The sequence below is a fragment of the Malurus melanocephalus genome, unplaced genomic scaffold (genome assembly GCF_030028575.1).
Source record: "Malurus melanocephalus ecotype Western Australia unplaced genomic scaffold, MMel_1.1 scaffold_290, whole genome shotgun sequence".
Lineage (NCBI taxonomy): Eukaryota > Metazoa > Chordata > Aves > Passeriformes > Maluridae > Malurus > Malurus melanocephalus.
This window is the reverse complement of record NW_026623522.1, coordinates 502,763-529,145: the sequence shown is the minus strand read 5'-3', so window position 1 is coordinate 529,145 and position 26,383 is coordinate 502,763. Positions and strand designations below refer to the sequence as shown.

Sequence of the window (26,383 nt, the reverse complement as noted above, 5' to 3'; positions counted from 1 at the left end):
TGGTGCYACAAGGAAGCAATAATTTCATCACAAGTGATAGTTACATTTCCTACTACAGCAGGGCACAAACAAGGTTCCACCCATCCCTCTGCTCTACAGCAACACCAGGCAACACAACCAGACAGACGCAGCTTCTTTCTGAGTTGGACATTTCATTGATTGGTTCACACCTCCAGCAGCGCATGCAATAGTGCTGGTGAAAGGCAGGTTGTTTCCTTTATTCTTAAAAATACAGCTAAAATGTTTGCAGCCTCCCTCTCCCCAGACATAGAAGCCATAGAGCTTCAGCAACTGGCCCCACACCACAGGAAACATTTTACATACAGAAGAGTTTGTGGGATCTTTTATGGATTTMAGCATCCACCAAAGCTAGAGAACCATCATTACAATCTCCTGAAAGACTGGAATATGACYAYATGGGGATACTGAAGTCAGATCAGYTCATAGTGTTCTATACATACAAATGATACAATAAAACTATTAAACAGCACAACACSTTCAACAGAGGGTTAACTCACATTTCACTACAAGAACACTGAATGATGCACCTGTTTCATGTACTTAAGAGATGAAAGCTCATAGCAAAATGTAGCATGCAGGAATGGGTTTTAAAACATATATTTCAAAACCAGCAAGTTTTGAAAAGTGAAAATGAAAAAAARTCCATAGGTAAAACCAGGAAACAATTGCTTCAAATACTATTTCCCTGTCTTACAATCCAAAGGCAATCACTTCTTGCAGACTGTGTCCACCTTAAGTCCTGTTCCCTTCTCCAGCACAGCAAATACACACTGAGCTGTTAATTGCAGTAATGCTAATTAAAAGGCAAAACCTCATGACTACATTAATAGKGAAATTGCCAATTAGCACACAAGGTTTCCTCATTACTGCTGCTGCATGAAATGTGAAGCATGATGTGGATAGCAGTCATAAAAATAAAAGACATTTTAAAAAAATTCCAATAGGTCTCATTTTAGGCTTACTTCTGAAGTTCTGCTGGAATCAGTAACCGAGAAGCTGACCTACAGGAAAGAAAGAAATTCCTACAACCTTTTGTGAAAACCACTAAAGAAAAATATTGCCATTTTCCACATCTGCATTCAAAATGGTTTTCACAGGAAAGAGGACTTGCCCTGGTGTAGCCACTAGAAAATGGCTTAAAAATTTAAAAATAGGCAAAAAGTTAACATTTCAGAGCGTAATTTATCCTGACTTTATACTTCACATAAGGCTTTCCCACAAAGAACTAACGGACAGCTAATCCTAGTGTCCTTTATTCTTCAGAAGGAACACTTATTCTTGTGTCCTTCAGTCTCTTTTAATGAAAGTTAATCCAGATATCCATAACCCTAGAGCTGCTTCCATAAACTAATTGTGCTTTTCATACAGTCTGTATTTCCTCTGTTTTTCTTCATTTCCTTTTAAAGGTTTTTAATTCTAATTCAGAGGTCTCACGGTAAATAAAATGGAAATACTTTCAGCATTATCTTCCTTGAGAGAACCGGAGTAAGTATTTGTTTTTCACTTGCTCTCTTTTAATCAAGCATTTTGTTGACCATAATCAATTTCTTCACTCAGGAGAAAAATGTGCAATTATCTACAATGAAGAAGGTGTGTCTAAGGAATAGGGTGGGGGGGAAGAGAAATCAATGGAACCATCTGTCTGACATTCCTACAACATTATAAGAGACTTGTAATTAACTGCTTGCCTACCAAAGTCTGCCAGCTTTAACTCCCCCGTGTCACTGATCAGAAGATTCTGTGGTTTCAGGTCCCTGTGCAAAATGTAACGCTGGTGGATGTAAGACAGTCCTCGCAGCAACTGAAATAAAAATAACTGAAAAAGAGGGGGACAAAAAATGACCTCTGTTAATATTTTGCATATAACCACAGGTGATTTCTTCACAATATGCAGGGTGCTTACATATTGCGGTAACATTGTGCCAGAATTCCTCCCAAACTGGCTAATTCCCACCCAAATTTAACAYAATAAAATTTCCATCTGAAAAATACTTACTTTGCAAGGACTAAACSCAGCCTCCAAGCCCTACTTTATGATAGATTCAATTTGCCTGCTTTAAAAATAACGAGAATAACACAACAATGTGCAGAAGGCTTGGTTTCTACCAAATTATAATTATATTCCATTTACCCATATGGCCTTAGAGATTAGGTGGTAGCCTGAAGACAGATGTGTATCTTCACTAATTATAGGATACAACAGTACAGGGTGGATAGGGATGGGGAGATAAGGCTGGGGGATGGGACACTGAAGCTAAAACAAAGAAAAAATTAATAGTGTAACAATAATGCCTGTGCACCCAAGGAAATCTGCAACTACAATAGATTTTATCCTTCGAAGTTTTTTTTTCATTGGGAGTTTCTTATGTATTTTTCATTAGGAAATAACGACTCTCACTGAACCAAAAGATGACTTTTGAAACCTACTTACAATAGCCTTTAACGTATATTTAGATAGAAACCTAACTCACTCCCTCTAGGTTTCTTAGAGTGCTTCCCTGTACTCTATAAATGCTTACCCCTAAAACTAAGCATCACTATTGTGTATKTTGTAATTTACAATTATGAACAAAGAGCTGGATAAAGAAGATCTTTTGTCCACCCCCTTTCATCTGCCCCATGCATCATTCTCCCGCATCCTTACAGACACTTTCTGTGAAAGGCTGTGTTAACCATCATGGGTTAGAATACAAAGGGTGAATGAACTCCCAGGAGTTTTCTTTGCAGTTATGGAAAACCTATGCTAATGTACAGACCCTTCCTATTGCACTGAAATGTCTGAAGAAATGCTTCAAATGGTAACACGAAAACCCCTTCCAAAGCTAAACACGGAGGATTCAAGAGCAGACAGGGACTTTGCACCTCACAGCTCAGAACATTCTCTCTAGGAAGATGWGGAAATCACAGCAGAGTTGGGAAAAGTCAACTCAGGCACAAGAGAATTTCTAATTAACTTGCAACACAAGCATCCTATTTAGTGATTACTGAAGTGAAGAGACATTATAAAAAGGGTTACAAAATCTGATTATAGAAGAGAATAAAGGCTGACACGAAAGAAACAGAAATGTCATGTTACTGAAGTTGAAATGAATTTAATTGCATTTCATTTTTTCCCCAAGTGCAGACACAATATACTCTATGTTCAGCTATTTAGCCAGGGCACAAAGAGCCATATCAATCACCTTCTTGCCAGGGCTGGGTCTAACAGTGTGCTGAGGAAACCTAAGAGCAAAATACAGAAACAAAGAATAGCAGGAAAGTCATAAGTAACGTGCTCATTCCTTTTTGATTTGTGGTTAAATGGAATTCATGGTACATAAAAACTATTTTAATAAGAGCAAGAAGCAGAAATGGCTTTCACTACAGCCTGAAAATATCAATTAAATTCTATTAAATTACTTAAAAATAATATATTTTTAAAACAAAAAAGATGAGCAAAATAACCAGTTTGCTAGGGCTAAATAAATGTCATTTAACTTCAAACATTATTTTTAAATATGCAAAGAAATTTCAATTATCATGGTAGCTTACAGCACTGTAATCTTTATGATAACTCAAAATATATTTATTAATATCTTTCGTTTGGCTRTAGTGCAAAGAGTCAAGTGATTTGACATGATGTGCTAAAAAAATGCCCAACAATTTCACAGCTAAACAGAATAAACATCTGCTCTTGAGGACAGCTTTGGAATGTAGTTTTATTCCAAACTTGTAGACACGCTGTACTCATTATGTACTTCCAGAAAAGTTAATTAATTCRCTCACACCTCCTTGGAGAAAGATCAGGAAAGAGAAGGGGGAAAAAAGTCTTCCTGAATTCATTACAGGGGTCAACTCAAATATTGTTTTGCTGCTTTCTCTTTTTTTTTTTTTTCTTTAAACAAACAAACAAACAAACCTTTGTTTTAATTTGGAAATATTAAATGTGATAAGATTTAAATGAAACAAGACCAACATCTGGCAGCAAAGCATTCTGCAAACCACAGGCCCTTTGTGATTGCTTGGGATGAGAAAATACCAAGGCAGGCTTCTCCATTTCCAGTGGTTCCCCACTCCACAAAAAGAGAAGCTGAATTGGAAAAAAATGTTTCTGATACCTTACAAAGCACTTCTGCCCTCTCAAAGTCAAGCTCCCTCTCCTCATGCTGAAGAAAGCCTTCTTCAAGAAACCCACTTTCCTTCCTATCTGCATTATGTTCACAAAGACAGCAATGAATCCTAGATGAAGTACTATCAATTCTTAACCATGAATCTGACAGCAACAGACCCCCTGTCATGGTCACACTCTCATCTTGCTCCTTCCTCCACCTCACTCAATTCCAATCACCAYGAAACCTCACCCTGGGGCTTTTGCAGGGGGTTTTGAACAAGGAACTGAACTGCCATTTCCCAAAGCCCCAGGCTGGCAGCCCTGCAGATCAGAGGACAGCTCTGAAAGAAGTCAATGGCAAATTCAATACATATTTCAACACGCTGGTTGTGAGGGTAAAAACAACACCAATTCGTAGCTCTTTGGCTTTTATGTTGGTAATTTTAATATTTGCATGGTCTTACACAAGGCTCTATAGGTATTGAATAACCTCCAACAAACAAGTAAGACATCATTAACTAAGATGTCATTTGTACACAGTTTCCAGTTTATTAGTAAGAACAAAGGTTTGGTGATAAAATTAGACTCAAAAAATGATAAAGGTCACTGTGGTGAGAGTTGAAAAAGACAGAAAGCAGGACAGGGATTTGTCTCTGGAAGTCAGGTTTCCAGCAAAGCTTAACATTAGGAAGCTCAACACTTTATGCTCAGACAGAAAAATCTGAACTTCAAGTCTTACTGATTTATCATAGCCATTATAAATACCTTTTTTCCCCCTGGCTGTTATACAACTCTCACTTTAATGAGCAACATATTTTAATGAAGAATTTTCATTGTCAGCAAGAAAAATGCATGCAGGTCAAAGCTAATTCAAGGTTTATGAACTGTGATATTAAAAGAACATTAGCAGTTCTTAAAACTTACAAGAGAAAGCCCTCAACTCCACGAAGGGGTGAGTTAGTACCCACACAGTCCTTTAAGTGTAATGCCTTGATAGCCATTTGAGCTACATGCAATATTTGACTAAAAGTCTGTAATAGTTTTAAAACGCTACATTTCTGAGAGACTTGCAGCTGTCTGGATGAACAGCCCAGCTTTCCTGGTGTTTTCATGAGCCTGGGTGASTGTACAACCTGAGCCTTACCTGCAGGCACCCAGGGGCTGCCTGTGGCCCTTGTGCTATAGAGTCTCTGTTGGCCTCTGAACAAGTTTGTGAGTCAGCCACTGACACAGGCCATGCAAAACACATCCAAGGGTAGGATTGAGGGAAGCTGACACTGTCTGACTCGGGTTCAGACAGCTTTTGCCAGTCCCCGGATAAAGAGGATCACTCATGTACAAGTAATCTGTGTAAAGTACTCAGATGACTCCATAGAGTTGCCCCCCATTGCCTGAGATGGTGGAGAGTTTCTGCCAAAGGATACTGGGCTAAGTGAAAAGCAGAAATTCAAGATGCCTAGGGAGATTCTCCAGAAAATGTACAATTTCCACACAGTCTCTGCTGAGGCACTGAGGACCCCAATGACAGAAAGGATGCGAGCCAAGAGAACCCGCCCGGTGGGGGGTTAAGTCATTCCATGATGGCACAGAGGGATTTCTAAACTATTTTCTGTATTTGAGCTCCCTTAATACATGTTGCATTGTAGGAATAGAAGGCCTGACCCTAAATACAGAACTAGAAAGCTGCACAGAACTTATTTTACAAAAGATGAACAAAACTCTTGGTTTTGCTCTCTTGGCAGCAAGACTGCAAAAAAGGCCAAGATGATCTGCACTATAAGTTATAATTATTTCAGAAGAAAGCTGAAAGCAAACCTGAATTAATGTGTCTTTCCTTTAACAAGCTCCTACTGGTCTGTTAGCATAGTTACTTTTGAAAAATAATGTACAATACCACACGAGCTTTATTATCAGCTCTCACTGATAACACAAATGCTCCTGATTGCTCTGTGTACCAAAGCACACWGTCTGKGTATCACAYAATCATCTCAATTCYCAAGTGTGTATTCAGCATCAATCAAATCATATTCAGTCTTAATAGGCCACCAATCTAAAAGTGCCAGTTTGGGACATCCCATCTCATGCTTGCAACCAGTGAAGTTCTCYCTATCATCCAGAGGGTAGTACAGGCTCCTGTAAATTACTGGCTATTTAAAAAGGCAGAAGRGGGTAATAAATCACTACAGTGCCATCTTACAGCCTTGGGAAAAAACAAAGCCACACACATTGCTCAGTTCCATTTGGGTTCACTAGAYTGTTTGGGAGTTTTAGAACTACTTGTTTTAAAACATTAACATGAGAAAAAGCTACCTGGTTATATGTACCGTCTTAGAAGCAACGAAAAATGTCCCTCTGTGACTTCTGCTAGCRTGTCAAAAGCTCATCAAGCACAATCTTTTTTATCACTCTTGGTTTGCTATTCATTTCCCTCTTCTCAACCAGGATAATAACCATGAGATAAGATCCAGCTTTTCACTTCTAACTATGTCCTGGGGAAATACTGAACTTTTTAGGTCAAAGCTTTGTAGGCTCTRTTGCTTAAATTGTCAGAAGAAGAAGTTCCAGGAACAAAGTATTGACTTGAGACAAATTTGCATGTCTACAAATAAGGAAAATCTGAATAAAAAATTATTAGCTACTCGGCAGGATTTTCAGGAGCATAATAAGCTTTATCTCACTAAAAGGCTTCTCCTATCTGACTTCCCTGGAACCAACTGAGTTCTCTCTAAAAGAATTTTAAAATAATTCACTCCAAAATCCATTTATAAAGACTTCTAACTTGCTCCTGCATTCCTTACACAAGAGTCTTACCAAAGGCAATGTCACACAGACATGCATATGATACAGCCACTGGGAATATGTGTCACGTCATTGCTTAAAAAAATACATATATACAGATTTTTCCACTTACTTGCAGCAGAACTGCAAAAGGAAAGAGATTGGAATGTGTTAATTTGCTAACTTCTATTCTCTTTGATGCTCTTTTAATCATTTTTTGTCCCTTCTGGGTACTACTACAGTCATTTGCAATGTGAAAGGTGTTCTTAATTAACTGAGTATAAAGACACTCCCTTATGATCAGTTATAGTCATCTGCTAATGTTCAATAAGTGGAAGACTCAGGTTTTTTTCTTCTGAATGGTAAAAGTAAAAATAAATTCAATTCAATCTGCTTTTCTACCTTTCATCAATTCACTTCCATGATGAACTAGGTCAGAGTAGCAATTGTTGCCTCACCRATTTTAATGATTTTAAAGTGTTCTCTTTCTGCCTGCAATATATATGTTTTCTTGCCATTTGTGAATCATGAAGATCATACAGACAATAAATTACAAGTGCACTTATGAAAGTGACATTTTTCTAGCATGAATTTTAGCACACTAATGAAGATTATGCATTAACTGTTCACAGTTGTGCATATTATCAGATCATTAAGTGACAAGACTGACATGAAGTAGAGTGAAATGCTGATGCCATATTTAACGTCTGATAACTAAAAAGTGTAATTTAAATAATCAATTCTCAATGCCATGTGTAGAAGACAACCTTAATTTGGCATAACATTATTCTGTCTGCTGCACACCTGCCTGTTCATTGAATGAGGAATGAAAAATAGCAACTTATCAACCATGTTATACAGCATAAGTGGAATGTTATATGTTATTACTTAACATATCTGCTGAAATATACTTTTAATTCAGCTTCACATCAGCAGCATGATCAATTTTAGTGAGTAGGAGAGAGATTTCAAAAGCATGACATTAGTTAGATTTGCTTCCAGGAACAACGGRTAAAATGAAAAGGACCACCACAGCAGGTTTTCACCTCAGAGTAAAAGATTGTTTTCTTCAAACCCCAGCAAGTCAATGGCACGAAAATTCATCCCAAATGGACCTATGRCCATGGTTTAACTGCCCACTTTCTGTGCATCTAAGCCTGTGGCACGCAACCTCCTGGTCAGACACATCTAGGTACACCCAGGTGCTCACTSCTCACTGCTTCCCCTGCATCTGTAACTCTCATCTGTCACATGGGGACACAGGACTGGCTGTGTCACCCAACACATGTGCCCCACAGAAAAAGGGGGAACTCAAACCTCCTGTCCATGCCACAGAGGCTGATACAAGCATACAGTGGAAGGAACTCAGAAACATGCTAGGGAAGCCTGTATTGTTAACACAACTGCAACCTGAAACCTACAGCATTTTTATCACGCTTTTAAGACACTGTGCTTTTCTGACAAGCACATGGGTTTGTACCTCACTAATAATAAATGTAGCTCCTAATCAGAGCTGGTATGCAAAACTCTGCTACTGCCAAAGTTCAAGCAGCTCCACTTGAGTGCAGTAAGGCTCATATGGATGGGATACAGGAGCTGCCTAACCCTTGTGTGTTTGGAATGCTTCCCCACCCTTTGTGCTTCAGATCATCCTAAAGCTGCAATCAGTTCAGTGATAAATATTAATGTTTACAGAAGACATCAGATGACAACTACCCTATGGCTTTGACTCAGATTATTAATTTTCACATTAGTCATTAAACACCAAAATTACTCATCTGACAAAAACAGACWCAACTTTAGAAACTGCAACCATTAGTTAAGGACAGTGCTCACAGTGCTGCAGTACAGAGAGGAATACGTGAATATTGTAAATGACTAAGTGCCAGAGATTTGAGATAACATCAGATAACAATTTCAACATTTTCAATCCAATGTGGTGACCAGCATCAAAYCCTTGGTTTAACAAATCCAATATTTTTATCATATCTGTTTTTTTTTTAAAAAAAGATACAGTTGCTGCAAAGTTGACTGATCTCTTCTTGGGCATTTAGCACAGAAAAATGTAGAAGCATCCCACTATGTGTCATTAATTGCTAACCATTAATTTCTTTTAAAATATTTTTTTTAAAGTTTAAAGACAAACTGATTATATTTTGTTGCTGAAACATAAGAATATTTTTACAGAGATTATTTGGCTGCCCTAGGAAACTCAGTACCCAAATTCTAATCCATATTTTGCCATACACCCTGACTCAGTATTACAGTGATAAAACACATTTTAAAAGGTTGTGGTGGGGGTAGGGCTTATGCACAGAAGACTCCTGTGCCCTGCTTCCTAGGAGAAAGGAAGCTCAAAATTGAGATGGGTAAGAGCTGAAGTCTTGAAGGCTCCTGGGAGAAGGCTGAATATTCTTGYTCCCTGCATGCAAAGCTCCACAAGAGGGTCTGCCTATTTCTTCTTATCACTTTTTGGCCCYAGGAAGAGAAAAGGTGCCCTGGGAAAAGAACAAATCAGTGCAGCAATATTAGATAGAATAAGAACAAACTGGAAGTTCCTACTGCCTCTGGTAACAGCAGACTACAGGAGGCTTCCRAGTTGCCTGAAGTAAAGATTTTGAGAGTGATTAAGTGACAGGGACAATTTCTGTCTGGTTGACAACCCACTGTCATTCAGGCTGGTGCTGCACAGATTAAGGAACAGTGGGTCAGAGGCAAGTGCCTTTTTATATTGCCAATTTTTTTTTTTTCTGTCAAATGCTCACACAAATCGATATTATTCCTAACACTGAAAGTAGAAGAAAAAAGGCAGAGAGAAAAAAATTCAGGATGCTTTTCTCAAAAGACTACAGCTATCTCAAGGCAGCATCACTAATTAAGAAGCAAATCAGCTTTCATTAATGGATTTATTTTTAAGGCAGGGATGCAAACAAGCAATGCAGGCATGACAGATGCAAGCCTTTGCTCCACTTATTCTACCAGTAATAAGAGTTACAGTAAACAAACTCAACTACAAAATAAATGCATCAAGGCATAAAGATGAATTTATGTGCATTACTGGGAGCATAATAACACAGAGTAAAAGACACAGTTAAAATAAAGGTGATATTTTAAAGATTAGAAGAAGCTAAAAACAGTTACATTTACACAGGACATGCTGACATGCACAAATAAAAAGTTACTTAAAAATTAAATTATGGATTTGCAAAACCAGAGCCATTTATGGACAGCTGCAAACAAAGGCTCAGAAGARCCAAGAAGATAAGACAAGACTGATGGAGATAGCCCTGTACCCAACAGAAAGAGAAATAAATCAGAATGAAGATCATAACAAAAAAAAACAAGCAAACAAAAAAAAAATTAAAACAAAAAAAATCCCAAAAAAATGGTCGAGTCAGCTAGTTGAACTGACCCATTAGAGTTCCAGCTGTTGCAAGCAACCCAGATGTTCCAACTGAGCATGGATTATCTCTAAAGGCTGCAACACTGCAGGAGAGAAAGTCAGGAGTACAGATTCCAGTAGTTCCCAGAGGAACTCTTCCCAGCACAGGGAGAGTCAGGAGAAAATCTTGTTCCTCAGTTTGCCACAGCACATTTTGCAGCTTGACACGGTACACATATAAATCAATTCCTATTTCCAGCCATGGACAGGGCTGCAGTGGTTGCTTCCAGCAGAAACATAATTATATGTGGGGCCATGTATTTAAGATTTATTGCTTGCCTTTGGATGTGGAAAAACTGAGAAAGACATCTTGAAAAGCAGACAAGAGAAGATAAAGCCATGCCTGCTACCCAGGGACTTATTAACTGATTACCTTTTYTCTCAACATCTCTAACACAGTAGACAGCCTATTAACATATAGTTATAAATAAAGGGTAGRCATGCAAGATTGTCAGCTACCAAAGATGTAAATAATTGTGTATTTGGAGCTAATGGAGTTTGCAGAACATATGGACTGAAACAACTGCTGTATGCCAATTTCCCTTCTGACTGATGAAGATGTACCTGACCACATTTATGTCATCAGGATAACTGGTTTAACATTATCAGGGATAGGCATTTTTAAAACATCTCAGCTTCACACACACATTCCTTGAAGGGTTTAAAGCCTGATGCTATTTGTCACCCATCACCCCCAGAATTATAAAATTCTGAAATCATTATGTATCGATGCATATACACCAATAAAAATGTTAAACTTAATATTTTGGGAAGCAATATTGTTTTATTAGCCTAAGCACACTGTCCCCAGACTTCTACAGCCACCAATTGAGACATTTTTCTTTMTAATTCCACATACTTATAATATCCTAATAGTCTTTATTAAAAATAGYTAAATGACAGCAAATAGCCTGTTTAAAACCACAAAGGAAGGCAATGTCAAACACAACACCTAAGGGGACAGCAATATGTGTGTCCATCAAAGTAATTTGGATTTTTATTCTATTTACAATTCTTCATTTAAAAGTAAGCCTGAGGGAACAAGCATTGTCTTTGGCTTACAAATACAGAGAAAATTCAGAAATATAATTAGACTGAAGATATCCTTTAGAAACTAAAATGTAAGTAAATRATAGTTTTGCTTCTGCCTTCCTATAAAATACTGTTTTACAGGAACTACTGTGCATATTCTTTGGGAARAGAAAGATGTATGATTATGTGGGTTTGTATTTATAATAACTGGCAACAAGCCAGAAAGGAATATCCATCAGTAGGCAGCACTTTCCTCAAGAACAAAATTAAAAGGCAGGGGGTCTTTTGTCATACTGGGGGAGCATCAATGRCTTAATCCTACAGGTTAGCCCCAGAGAGCCGAGACTAATTTATTGCTACTGGAATATAATTGCTTAACTAGAAGCTTTTAAAATGGATTTAGGGATCACACAACCACTGAGTCTGAACAAACACTGTCCAAAAGTCTGACTAAAAGTTAAATTATTGAAGGATCTCTGGAAAGAAGGGGCTAGCAGGGGGGAAGGCTAATTAATATGGCTCAGCTTAACCTTTAGAAATCAGCTGTGGATCCAAACAGACAACTTTGTCCAGAAGCTAAAACCAAAAGAGGTGGCAAAGTCTMAGATTCCCAATTGCATAAGTCAGCAAACTGAGCAGAGCACAACAAAGCATGAAGGTATTATGAAAAAAACACTTTACTTCCTCTGAAACAGAACTGCAGCRCCAGCTTTTAGTTTGGCATGCTGGTGAACGTCTGGGAATTTTTAGCATACATGACTGGGTTTCTGTCCTCCCAGCTGAAGAAATCACTCTCTTGGCTATTTTTAACTCAGCTTTGAGAGCAGGTATTGCACTGAAAATCCCAAGCAGGCTGATTCATTCATTAAAGTGGTAGGATCTCAAATCATCATGCCAGGTTTTAATAATTACTGCATAATTAAGGTTAGCCTTTGCTGCTGGCCTGGCAAGAGAGTCTTCTAAATATATAAAACATTTTTGTCAATATTATTTAAGAGGAAAAAAAAGGTTAATTGTTCAATGGGACTTCTCATATTTCAGCTGCTGATTGAAGTTTCATCTGCTCCAACTTTCAAATTTTTTTTCCTCTCCCCTCAATTACTTTAATTAATAATCCATTGGGACTTCAAAAAACTTGAACCAGTCATACATCAGGATTGTAAACTTGTACACTTGGCTACACTTGTACACTTGGCTACTCAAAGAAATATTTCYAATGTGCCTATAAGCTTCAAAAGTGTTGCTGAGCACTATTAGATGGTACAGGTGGCCACAGGAATACATGCAGCAAAATCTGAAAGGGAAATGCTGCTGCTGCAGTTCCCTCTGAAAGAGGGAAACAGYAGCATTTTGCTCCTGTTTTGAAAGACAGGTAGCTCAGGATTTAGAGGAGTGACASACTAGCAAGGCCAACTATTATATCCATCTTCATCAAAGACAAGCTCACTAGGCCCTGATGTGATGAAATAAAAGTCCAATTATGTGAATTATTATGTCTTTTTTACCAGGGAACAATTCCAGCTACACTGACTACACAGCACGGCAACCCTGGAGTAAAACTTACAAATCTGAAGCAGCACAAAGAATCTTCAAAGACCATCTCCATTTACCCCAAAACTCAGAGAAATTAACATAAAAGTATCCACACAAGGAAATGAAACACAACCCCCTTGTTTCAACAAGCACATTCAACACCTGAAACTCTGCTTTAGGAAACTGGGCAGTGAAGAAAGCTCAGAAGTTTTAGGGGTGGAAAAGCAGGTCCTACTTCACCCCTTCACTGCCACACTCATGGAGGCCCAGTGAAGCTGGCAATGGGATGAGACCCACAGGCTTTCCCTGACCATACTGGCAAAATGTCTGAGTGACAGACATTACAATGATGCTACCTTGCAGCATGCACACCAAGTATTTTCAAAAAGAACCCTTTTATTTTTAAATTTTAAGGGGTTTTTTTTTGCCAAATATATGCAGTAATGAGGAATTTTTTTTTTAGATGGCAGCAATTCTAATCTAAATTCACACATTGTAGATGCCACTTTTCATTCAAAGAACACAGAAAATTAATGAAGCTACTTGATCATGTGCAACAATGATCAGCTATGGCAGAAGAAAAAATWCTTCTTCTCTTTAAAATAATTTTCRTTTTCTTAAACCAAACAGGGTTTCTAACTTTTCCAGAAGAGAGAGAGAGAGTTTTCACAAACTTCTACATTTCCGTAACTTAAATACTGGAATAAAGTTTTCAGTATGACAAGMGAAGACTTAAACATTTCCAAAGAAGAACAACAATGGGACTGATGTCCATGTACAAGACAAGGGTAACAAACATCATCTGAGTGATCTATTTACACACCACACATTCTGCATGTCTGGTTGGCTTCCGTTTGATGCTAAAATCATTTCCCAAATAGTAACTGGATCAAGTCTCTACTCATCTGTCTTTCAATTAAATCCTGCTAATAAACTCTCTCCTTCCTATGTCATGTTTCCCAGTATCTACCTTAGAAGGAAAAAAAATTTCCAAAGTGAGATCAGCTATGAAAATATTGATCTCATCCAAGTAAGTGAGCAAAAAGATTAGGGAAGATTYTATATGTTCATATAAAAAKCAGAACATTCAGCTAATACAATTARTTATAGTTCCCTCAAACTTGGTGAACCCACACTGACTTACCTAACTRAAGATCTAGCAGTGACAGCCTAAAGCATGTTACCCTGGGGTTTTAGGGCATTATTGTCTTAACAGCAAATATTCAAAAGGAGGAGAGGGATTACCAATGCTGTTAACAGCATTCACGAATATATTTTGGCTCTGATTCAAYTTTACAAACTTTAGAAGTTCTACAGTGGGAATGCTCAAATACATGAATTTGTAATTATTTTTAAATAAAACAAATATTTAAAAATATAATTAATATGCCAGTCATTTTCCCTTTAGCTAGCAATCAGTTTCTATGAAACAACTGACATGACATTTTTCACAAGTTACTGCTATTGCATTTGCCTTGAATGTGTGCTCTTTTTGACTCTTACCTTCACATTCTCTGGATGAAGCCCTCCAGGGTGTTTGTCCATGTACTGACATAAATCAGTGTGCTAAAAGAAAGTCAGATGGAGAAAACTGTATTAATATCTGTATGACTGCAGCAATAAATACCCTTCTACTTAAGAGTGGACAGAACAAATGGAAAATAAGATTTTTATTTCAGCCACATATGTACCTTTACACTCATTTTATTTAACAACCTTGATAAATGATATGAATATTCAACAAATGAAAATTAATATTTTTTTCTAACACCCTGCATTTGGTARATTAATTACCTGAATTTTAGTATCATTCTAAAACTGGTAAGGACAGTATCACCATAAACACCAYAAAGATACAACACCACTCAACTCTCATTGTTCACATTAAAATATTGCATTTTAAATATAATTTCATAGTGATTCTCGATTAAGAGGGCTTAAAAGTTTAGAAAAAAAAGCTGAAAGGCATTGCATATCAGAATACCGAATGATAATCCTTTTCAGCTCAAAGAGAATCACATATTAAAAACATTAAATAAAATACAGATACTTTAGAAAAGAGCTTCATGGAAAATTCAAAACCTGCTTTCACTTCATAATTACCTATATTCCCAACAAACATAGCATACAATCTCTTCAGAAAAAAAAAAAATAGAAAAAAAAGCAGACCTGCAATGTATAGATAAATGTTATTTTTAATCAATAAATAGTTATTGCTTTTATTATGGAAACACTTTTCTCTGAATTCTTCTCTTACATTTCTACACTTCTGCAGCACGGTTTCAGTCAAATGGCATGATACTTCCCTGATGTGCTTGCACAACTCAGCTTCTGGAATTATGTTCAGAATAAAAAAACCAAAAGTATGCACTCAATTAACCAGCAAATACTCAGTGATAGRCTCTGCCTTCCACATCTGGTTTCTGAACACATCTGGTAAAAATCATCCAACATTCCTTGAAAAGCTGCTTGGCAATACCTGCCTCACATACAGAACAGCCCAACTAAACACAGGCAGTTTTCAAAGTGAGAGTCTGGGACAAAAGCCTCCTTCCACACAGCAGAATAATCTCTCTGTGTGACATTTGCCAAACCAAGAGGCATTCTTTAGTACTCCTTTGCAGAGTTAAACAGATACAYAGGAGAGTTCACACCCAAGACACAAAACTCGTTCTGGTCACAACTGCCTTGCATAAATGCTTCTGAAATCACAAACTTACAAAACCAGACTGTGCATGTAGAATTAACATTGCAAAGATATAAGGTGCACTGGATGATTAGGCTCTGCACTAGCACAGCTATTTTCAGGAATTCTTACACTGTCTCAAGAGAACGAGAGCCCTGACTGCAAAAAATTGCTCAAATCCCAGAATGGCCARTGTGTGTATCCCAAGGGCAGAGGGAATGCTCAAACTGGCAAACCACACTAAATACAATGAAATGGAGATCATTCCAAAATGCAAGATACAGCCAGCAATTCTTCAATTCCTAGTTTTTAAACCAGTGAATGAATTTACATAGAAAATTTAAAAATAAATTCAAAATATTCTACCAGTGGATTGTTAGTAGCAAAGAAGTGTATTTTGCATAAAGACTATTAAGTTTAAAGACTTATTCTTCATTTCAGTAAAATCTTTATCCTTAAGGAACATATTCCTCTTCCATTCTCCCRGTGAGTTTTCTGGGCCTCTATCAATAAACCACACAACAAATGAACCAGCCATCCTTCAATATGCATCACCRCATCACACATTTTTGTTTTATTTACTGTATCAACCCCAAGAAAACATACTTAAACAAAGTCATCTGCTAACCTTGTCTTTTGTTTTAATGAACTAACAGGTTTTGAGTACTAATCCCAGCACAAGAGTCTGCCTCTGGCAAAATATCAGCTGAAATACCATTACTACAGGTGATGGCTGATGTTAAATAAGAAATTTGTGGGAATCCACTCATTTTGATGGGTTATCTTTCACTGAAGAGAAATGCCAGACTTTGAATAGTGCTAGCACCTGCAGTGCTCAAGAGAATTTTAAAGAAAAGCCTGGAATTTCACTTTGGACAGTGCATTAGGGTGGCCAGGGAAGCGCTGTCCCATCCTCAGACCCAGACATCACAGCCCCAGAGCATAGCACGCTCCCTCGAGGAATTATCATTTCCTCACAGTTCAGTCTGTCAGCCTTTGTGAGTGACAGATAGCCTGGGAGGTGGGAAGTTTATTGCCTCCTTCACCTTCTACTGATTTCTTTGATTTGCTACTGGTCAGCTGACAGAAACCAGATCAGAGGAACACAAACCCAGTGGCACTTCTGAAGGTCCCATTCCTAAAGCCCTACCATGCCAGCAACCCACTAACTGCAGAGTTTTATTCACCAAAAGCTTTTCATCCTATTCAGAGTCACCACACTAGGAATACCAGTGTCATATTTATTTCTAATACACATGTAATAAATGGTGAGGATAAGCCCATTTTATTACACTTATATTTCCATTACTATTTGGATGCATTTTCTCCAAGTAGAAACATCAACAATGATCTTGCTTGCATTATCCATCAACCCATTCTTCCTATCCCAAGGATGAAGACAACTGGGAGCCTGACAAAACCTTCTGCCATCAGTTTAACCATCAAAAACTTCAACAACTGATTGAAYACATCTACCTAAAATTCAGTGCATGCAGCAATTTCCTCAGAATCCTGGAAACCATATGGAGTCATTGTGCTGCAGTCTTCTGGCATTCATTTATTTTTCCTACACACACACTACAGACACAGAGGAATCTCTACCAAACCTCCATTCAGACAGGGAAGAGAAATTGAATGCCTTTTCAGTTCAAATCTTTCAATGATTTGCTCTCATAAAACTGAGAGTCCTTCTCATAAAAGTAACCAAACATTATGGTACAAACTGTGAAAGCACTTACAATGTTAGAGAACATGGCTCCTCACTTTAAAAAAAAAGAAGGCAGCAGCAAAGCAAAGGCAGCATCAGCTGCTCCTCTTTTCCCAAGGTAGGGGCTGAATGCACGTTGAATTAAACATTAGTACAGCCAGGAAAACTGACAGTGCTGCAGAGACAGCTCTTTCTAAACCTGTTTTCCCTTTTGGCTGCCAAGTGTCTGCTCCAGTGCCTGTGTGCWCAACTGACATTGAAGAAGACAACATGAATGCAAGTTTCAGGAAAGCATTAGAAAGGAAAACAAGAGAGCAAGCTGGATGAAAGCAGTTTCCTAATGGTATTCCGTGAAATCGGTACCATRTAGATGAATGGGGTCTTTTTCTTCATGCCATATTTCAAGGTGGAAGACAAGGTGYTTTCCCAAGTGGAAGAGTGGCTGCAAATGCATTGTGCTACACTCTGACACTGCAGTCATTGCTGTGGTCACCACCCTGATCTAATAAAATATACACCCTAAAGGAAAATTCAAAGTACATTTCGGCAATAACATAAAACTACACTGAAACAAGGACAAAGACAAGAAACAAACCAACCAATACACTTTTTACAGTCCCTTCTCCACTGCCTCAGAGGGTGAGAACATCTCACAGGGAAGCAGTATACACTGGGAATGCAGTACAGARACTTCCAAGTAATTGCAGACATTCTGATCCCAAGTGGACCTGGCTAGACCAATTCTGCTTCRAGCTAGCTGGTAACAACTCTATCASCCACACWGTTAATCCCCAACACACATAAATYACCAAAGTTACACMATGCTGACAGAACATTTGATATTTTAGTTTAAGTTCAAAATTCCATTAATTCCTGCTCTTTACACTCCACCAGTTTGCCCACCCGTGTTCTATGAACACTCCTCTGCTCATAACAGCTATACAAAGAAACAATAAACAGCAATAAATCACGTTTCTATAGAGAAGAATTMAAAATCTAGGGAAGTCCAGAGTTAGTGGGGTTTTATTTGTTCCCCATTAAATGTGCATTATKATAACTCTTAAGAGGTGTAATGTAATCACATACTTTTTTCCTCCCCAGGATTAGACATACTCACTGAACAAAGTAGGAGGTATTTGACTAAAAAAAWGTTATGGCTATGGTTTTTCTTCTATTCTCAAACAGCTTGCAGTGTCTGGCTTTTTACAAATTTAAAGAGAGAAATACGAATCTCACAGGTTTTCCTACGCTGCTTATTGCTATGCTATTGACATGCTTCACAAACAGAATAATTTCATAGCAATGCAGGGGACACAAGGCAAACTTTGTTTCATCAATTAGGGAATTAAAGCAAAGAGAAAAAAAATCCTAAGAATCACTGATCTGGGCAACTCTATTTAAAGAAATTTTTAAAAAGTTTTGACTTTTTGGAGTATTTGGCACTATTTTCCTATCTATGTTTTGACTGACAGTGGTGGCAATGAAACCTATTTTGGTCTTCATGTGCATCCTTTTCCCCCCCACACACACCCTCTTCCTTTTTGCTGTCTCTGATGGACAATGGGGTTTGTCCAAAGCTAAGAATACCAGGAGGGCATTGCAGAAAGATCTCTCTGGATGCTCACAGCTGATATGTTGTTACTGATTTTGATGCACACTGGCCTACAAGAGTAKAAAATGCATTGGTAATATTTAAATACATATTAACAATAAATCTAATCATAATCCACCTAATCATTCCACTTTCTCATGACTGGCTGAGAGCCTTGTCTCAACTACTCCGCAACACTGGCTTCACTGTAAATGTGCAATGCTTTTGCAAAGGAGACCGAGAATCTCATGCTGAATAGCAGAAATCTGTCACACCAGAATTGAGATGACAGCAATTTCTGCTGGTGATGAGAATTYCCAATACAGCAGGGATGGAGCCCAATTCTCTACAGCAGTATTACCTGACTTGACTTGGAATGATRCTTTGAATGAGGCAGGAACCTCAGAAGACACCCTAGGTCCAACACTTCTCTCAAAAAAATGAGAGAAATTCAACAATCACACACCTTCATCACATAATCCTCTGCAGAGCTGCACAACGGGTGCTTCCACAAGGATGAAAAAAAGGATATTGCACAGGCCATCTTTATTTTGGTGTCCTCAAATTTTAAGGGCTTCACTTTAGCAGCTCACTAACAATGCTTTCTGCAAACCTGTTGTGCTTTAAGTGAACAACTTGATCTCTCCTCCCACTACTGGCTTCCCCAGAAACAATTTCACTTCCTTGGAAATGAATAGCTACAATATTTGAAGCGAGAGACAAAAGACAAATTATTGGGAAGAGAGGAGGAATCTCCAAAGACATGGTTCTTCAGTACAATTTACTATTTTTCTGAAGCTTATCACTTGACCAAATTTAGGGCAATTTTCAAAATAATAACTCAATGCTACACACAGCACAAAGGCTGCCCCTAAATTCCGAGTCCATACTGTACAGCTTCAATATTTACAATGAGGATCCTCCACATACAAGTTCAAGGTATCTTGGCCATTTTGGCTGAAAGTAAAAGTAAGTATAGACAACCTGAGGCAGACTTTGGCAYTTTTGCCTTCAAATAATTGTATTTGTGTACTGTGTGCCAGAATATCACTGTGCCTTGACTTCAGGGTTCTGGCACACACAGCTACAGCTCCTTGACAGGTCCTGTTCAGAGTTTTTGTTACCTTCTCTCCCTGCATTAAAACACAAACCCTTTACTCAGTGCACACATCAAGTAACAAGAACTCCATTAAAAAAACCCTGACCCTTCCTGGCCTAGATGGCACAATTTCTAGATACAGCAGTGACTGCACAATTCTTCCTAGAACAGGGGGTAGAAAACTCATGCTCAGTAATGCTGGTTGAGCTAGTCTCATCTCCAGAGTGAGTTTAGAAGCACATCAGCTAATGCCCGTTTTTTACCCAAACTTTAATTAACTGCAAATAGTTTCCTCCCTTGTAATGGAGACAAGTATTACAACTCCTATGAGTACCTGAAAATGACAGAGGGATTAAGTTGCTATTCCAACATAACTGCTCATATTCAAAACAAAAATCAACAAAGTCATGCAAGGACTAAAAACACCAAACAAAAAAAAAAAACCCCAAAAGATACACAATTGCTTAGACTCTCTCTGTAATATTTTTCACTCATTTTTCCTGCATACCGTCAACTACTATGACAACTCTACAAAAAATATMCTTTTCTTATGAAATACTGTCTTCCAGACTCACATGATGAAATAAATTGATGAACTGGAGTTTTGCTTTAAACTTGGGGCAGTGTATAATTGTATGAAGGTTATTTTTGTTCAGCAAGACTCTGGTTTATGTAATTAGACACATGTGTGTTTATGTTTGTGAGCATACTGTGTATATGCATCTGCTGAAGGGAAAAGAATTCTGGCTGATATTTATACAGCTGAAGCAAGGTTTATATACATTACATCCCAGTTCTGGAAAACAGAAAGTATGCAAACAGAGCAGAAAAAAAAAAAAAGACAAATGTTGATGGTGCAGACTCTTCCYTTCTCCTCTTGAAGGAATTCTAATTATGAATAGATGAGTAAACCACAAGCTAGAAATGTCCTCAGATAGGCTCACTGCTTCACTTTAACATCAAGTATTTGGCACAACTATCTTGCTCAGAAATCAGAGGCTCTGTTACCAAACACAAATGCATTTAGACAAAGGGCAGGACGTTTCCTTTCAAAGGCACGGCCAGTGACATGAAATGATCCCTACTTCGCCAAGCCTTTTCCATAATAATAATGTGACTGCCATTCTCTTCTAATTAAATTAGTCACTTGTACTTCCCATGCAATACATTCTCTTTCCCTCCTCTTCCTCAGTCATGATAAATCTCCATGTGACTTAGACGTCCCATAATTCTGCCTAATTGGTTTCAGCTGTCATTTTTGAAGCTGAAATGCACGGAGAGCCCGGGGCTTGTGAATGGAACAGGAAGCATTTCCAACTGCATTCCCATCATGTAAAACCAGCAACGTGAAAGAACCCTCCCATTAAAACAAAAACGGGAGTATTTGGCTGCCGGCGATGCCATCACGCAGCAGACAGATTGTGCTGCTCCACTGAGGCAGCGAGGCTGTTGGGAGCCATTCCTCTCTGTTCAAAGGAGAACACACATTATTATTTATGCCCTAGCAGCTTTCCCAACTAAAATACTTCCCCTTTTGTCACCAACAAATTCTTAAACCGATAATATAATTTACCAATAAAAGCAYGGGCGCCGGGAATATTTGAAGTGACAGGAGAACAAAAAAGTTAATTCCTTTTAAATGGCATGTATTCTCCAACGTAAGCACTCTGCAGATTACTGTGCCACAGTTTAAACTTATTTCACGTCACTGGTATTTTCCAAAGTGTCATGGACTCTCATTTTCATGTCTTTCTGTGGCTTTCTATAGTTCAATCTTTTCCCTCTATGAGATGACACAGTGTTAGCCATGCCAACAGAAAATACCCTACAAGCTATCTCGGGGTGATACCTAAGCAACTTCCAGCAAAACAGCAGCAGGCAGCAACACCAGCTGGGCTAAGCAGCAGGGGAAAGATACATATTAGGGATTCAAGAAAGAAAAAATTGCCCCACAAGACACCTTTCATGAAAACAATTCTGCTAAAGATGTTTTCAGTGCCCTGGATTTCTCTCACACTGTCAACAAAGATAAGTATACTTCAAAATACATGAACAATACTATATAGAAAAGGAGGCTAGGTGGTGGGGGAGTGCATRATACAGATAGAAACCTATCTGAAAATCCCAGAGAGAAAAAGGGATGCACAGTTGTCTGACTTTTGGCTGTTACTAGAAAAGATAAATTTATTTATGGATACAAAGCCCCTGCTCATTTCACAGAGAATAATCTGGCTCCTTACAGACAAGTGAAACACACACCACTGAGGAAAGAATTGCTGAATGGACTGAGAGATCTTCAACAAAATACAATCTTTTTAAAGATGCTAGTTTATCCTCCTCCTTATTCTCTGGCCACCTTAATAATTCTATCAGTTTTGTGTTCTTAGTAAATCAGGTTATGGAGAGGAAACCCACTTAATTTAATGAGATTATTTGAGCAAAAGCACGACATTGCAAAAATCAGTAGGAATTCCTGTTTAGTCTGATCAAAACCTAGCATCAAATAATCAGCTTGTGCAAACTGTGATGGACTTAGAGACCCCAAAATCAACAGAGCTGGGACAAATTTTGCAAGCTGTAACACATGTGCCCACAAATTTTGTAAGCTGTGCCCACAAGGGCACAGTGTACGTTCACTTTTTCTCTAATTTGTTTTGTCATTGAGCTTCCACAGCACTGACCACGATATGCACATATAAAAAAACAAACAAACAAAACTAAACAATAAAAATTTGAAGACACAAAAAAAAGCTTCTTGTTAGAGCATGGAAGACACCCATGAGCTCATGGTGAGAGTTTTTACTCCAGGACCACGTAAGCAGAACCCATACATGGCATGGAGGCTGACAACCCACATACAGCCACACTAGTCAGGTATCCACACCAATATTGACATGGCATTGGCCATGGATCATACATTTGTACCCTCCCAAGCTTAACCAGCACAAGAGCCCTTCCTGGTGTGCTGGGCTTCGAATAAAAGGCCACCTTCAGAGCAGGAAATGACCAGTGGAAAGACTTTCTTTAAAAGCTTCCACATCCTATGTAGATCTCTCTTCACACTGGCTGAGTGATATTTTCCTGTCATCCATCCTAATCCTAACTGTCCATGCACATTTGTAAGATTTAAAAAAAATTCATAGGGAAATACTCAGCTCAGACTGCAAGGCACAAAAGAAAAGTCATACTTCCATGGATTAGATTGTCTTTACTCAAAGTAATAAAACAGAAAAAAATAATAGGGCTTTTTAACTTTCAAGAGCTGGCCCTGCTTATTACTSAAGTTTGATTCTCCCTATAGTGGAGACAAATATCACAACTCCTATAGGTACCTGAAAATGAGAGGGAGATTAAGTTWCCCCTATTCACCATTTCTTAATTATCTTTTACATCACAAAACTATAAACACAAAGATATCTCCAATTATTGATTTATTCATTCTGACTGTAGGATTTTTACTACTATTATTTTGCCAGAACTGCTCACCTCAAGTTTCTGTTTTCAAAGATTGCATAGATGTATTTTTATCAATACGACTAAATTAGCACAAAGCTACATACTTTGTTCAGGAAGTAAAAATCTATTTTTAAGATTTAAAATTATAGTAATCATCACTCTCCAAACAGTAGGTTTTGGATGGTTTTGGTGTTTTTTTTTTTTTTTTTTTTTTTTTTTTTTTTTCAATCTGCACTGGATAAATCAGAGCTTCACATTTTAAGAGGAATGAAATAAGAGCTACAACCCATATTATTAAAGAGAACCTGAGGAAAAATGTTTAATGACACTGGAGAGTCCCTAGTGCAAGTTGAGATACTGTCAGATTTCACCTCAGAGGGACCTAGGCAATGCCAGCTTATGACTGAAATTAAAAGATAAGGAATATGTGGGATGACACCAGAACTACTGGTGGTAGAGCTGCCCAGAAATCTATAACATAGAAATAATTAATTACTTAAAAAAACCCAACCGACAAACCAACACAAACAAACAAATAAACAAAAAACTTACAGCTAGGATTTCTTGTTTAAAAATTTGTTTAAAGTAGTAAAATAAACTGATACATTTTTTTCTTCAGTTCCTGAGGAGGAAAGGAACAGCATATTGACTTCACTGAAAGACTAAAAATGTTCATATTTTACTGATGAAAATTATGATTCAGAAAGATACATRTAGACAGGACTTCAAAAAATAAAAAAAATAATAATCTTGCCTATATCTACTATCAGTGGCATAATTCTGTTGATTATTTGCCTTAATTGTTCTTCAAAAACTAACAATATTAGACAAACCATCACCCCATMGTAGCTTATTTAGTGCTTTATTATTGTTACCATGAAAGAGGCATTCCTGGGATTTATCTTTCTTACTGTAATTTCAGATTTTCTTTTTTTATCCTCTTTACCATTCACAAAGAAATAGGTCACTGACTTTCTCTATGATATATTTAAAGGTTGTAAATGTCTCATCCTTTTTCTATCCCCAACTCTTAAGAGCCCTACTTACTTTGACTTTTCCTTTGAAGCTTTATTCTCGATGTTTACTCATTCTTGTCTTTTTCCCCCTCAGGTCTCCAGCTGATTCATGTCYTCCTTGTGTGTACAAATTTACCCCTCAGGATGGTGGCCTTACCTGTAYTGAGTGTCATCACTGGCTTGTCTGCCATGCAAATGCATCTCACTACACGTATGGGTTTTTGCTGAACTGCAATGACACTTGAATTTTTATCTGTAATTTAGGAAAAAACTAATTGGGATCTGTCAGAAGACAGAGCATCTCACGTGATTTCCCGTACTCCACCTGCCAGCTCAACTCTGGATGTTTCTTATGCTTTGATTTTGTTGTGTGTATTGTTTCAGGGTTTTGGGTTTTTTTGTTTTTTGTTTGGGTTTTTTTTTGGTTTTTTTTGTGTTTTTTTTTAACACTTACATTGAATGCACTTGTTAATACTTCAAAACAATACTACTGCATTGAATGCACTTGTTAATACTTCAAAACAGATGCTAATTATTAAATGGTGCACAGCGCACCACAAATCTAATCAATATTTACTACCCATTGGCAAATTGTACAAAACTTGGTCCTTCAGATACACACAGCCTTCCAGCTTGCTGGACTGTAAATCTTGGTAAATTTTATTAATACATCTACTCATTAGCAAGTGCCCTCCAYATGAAGYCTACATAACATYTGGAAATTCTACAAAGTCAGAGCTGAGTTGGAAGGGACCCACAGGGACCTCCCACGGCACCATCCCCAAGAGTCACACCRTATGCCCAAGAATATTGYATGAGTACCATCTGCCCTTKCTACACCTGTGTAAAATTCTTAGCCTAGAAGGAGTATTTTTATTTAAATTTTAATATAATTTTTCGTTCCTTCTTTCCCGCTGATTCCCATGTCTGGCACAGTCTTTACCTCTCAGCAAAGCACTAAGAAATTTCCTTCTGAAATCCCACCTCACTGCCTCCCTYCTGAAGCTTATTTTGTTTGCCTTTCCAGCCTATACTTGGACATGAGCARCTCCTGTCCCTGATCAACTCATTAAAGCTTGAAAAACACGGCTTTCCCARGAGCAGTATTCCCTTATTGCCTCTTCTGAATAGCACAGGGTTTCCTTTCTCTCTGTTTACTCTCAGCCTTGTTGTGTCACCTTTTTGATTGTAATCCAAGCAATGTGACCCGAGGCAAACCCGGGGCACAAGGCAGGGGTTAAACTACAGGGGAACAGCTCCTTCTCTGGTCAAGGTAAATGAAAACTACTAAAGTCAACTGCTCCCATGCTGGGAGCCCTCAGTGGCTCTGCTCCTTCCCAGAGAGGACAAACACTCTCACAGTAACCAAGGGTGTCTGCCAAGAGGTGACTGCAGGCACCTGGCTTGCTGCAGAGCTTCCCTAAACTTCAGCCCTTGCTTACCATACCTAGACAGGCACCCTTTTTTCAAATGTGAATAAAATCACCAATCATTTCACTTTCACACAAAAATAATGTAGTTAAGCCTCCAAAGAAGTTTCACTCTCAGTCAAGGACTAGAAGACTCCTTCCTTCTATTGCCCAGTTCCTTCCTAGGTATCACACACCACCGAAGGATCCCAGTGACAAGAGTGCAAAAGCAGCTCTGGGACGCTACTGATTTTCCCTGCACTCTCACCCACAAAAAATTGTGGCTATTTTGGYTTGTTCTCACAAACAATCAATGCCATCCTAGCTTTAGTTTCAATACTTGTTACCTAATTAAAACAAATAGAAATGGAAAACAGTGTAATCATGTAATAGCGTAATAGTGTAATAATGTAATAAAGTGTAATAGAGTAATAGTGTAATAGTAATAGTGTAATAGTATAATAGTGTAATAGTGTGATAGTGTTTGATCCAAATTATCAAGTTAGAAGAAATTGAAATTTT

The 26,383-nt window shown here is 38.0% G+C and overlaps 1 protein-coding gene across 2 annotated transcripts in view; it reads right to left on the bottom strand.

The window, feature by feature from the left end:
• The window catches only part of CDK14 (cyclin dependent kinase 14), a 310,018-nt gene that overhangs the window by 149,837 nt on the left and 133,798 nt on the right, over positions 1-26,383 (bottom strand). For both annotated transcript variants that reach the window (XM_057376776.1, XM_057376777.1), the window contains exons 7-8: positions 14,400-14,462; positions 1,714-1,837 (exon numbers count right to left, since the gene is read on the bottom strand). In XM_057376776.1, coding sequence (XP_057232759.1) covers positions 1,714-1,837; positions 14,400-14,462 — 187 coding nt within the window. The remainder of the gene's footprint in view (positions 1-1,713; positions 1,838-14,399; positions 14,463-26,383) is intronic.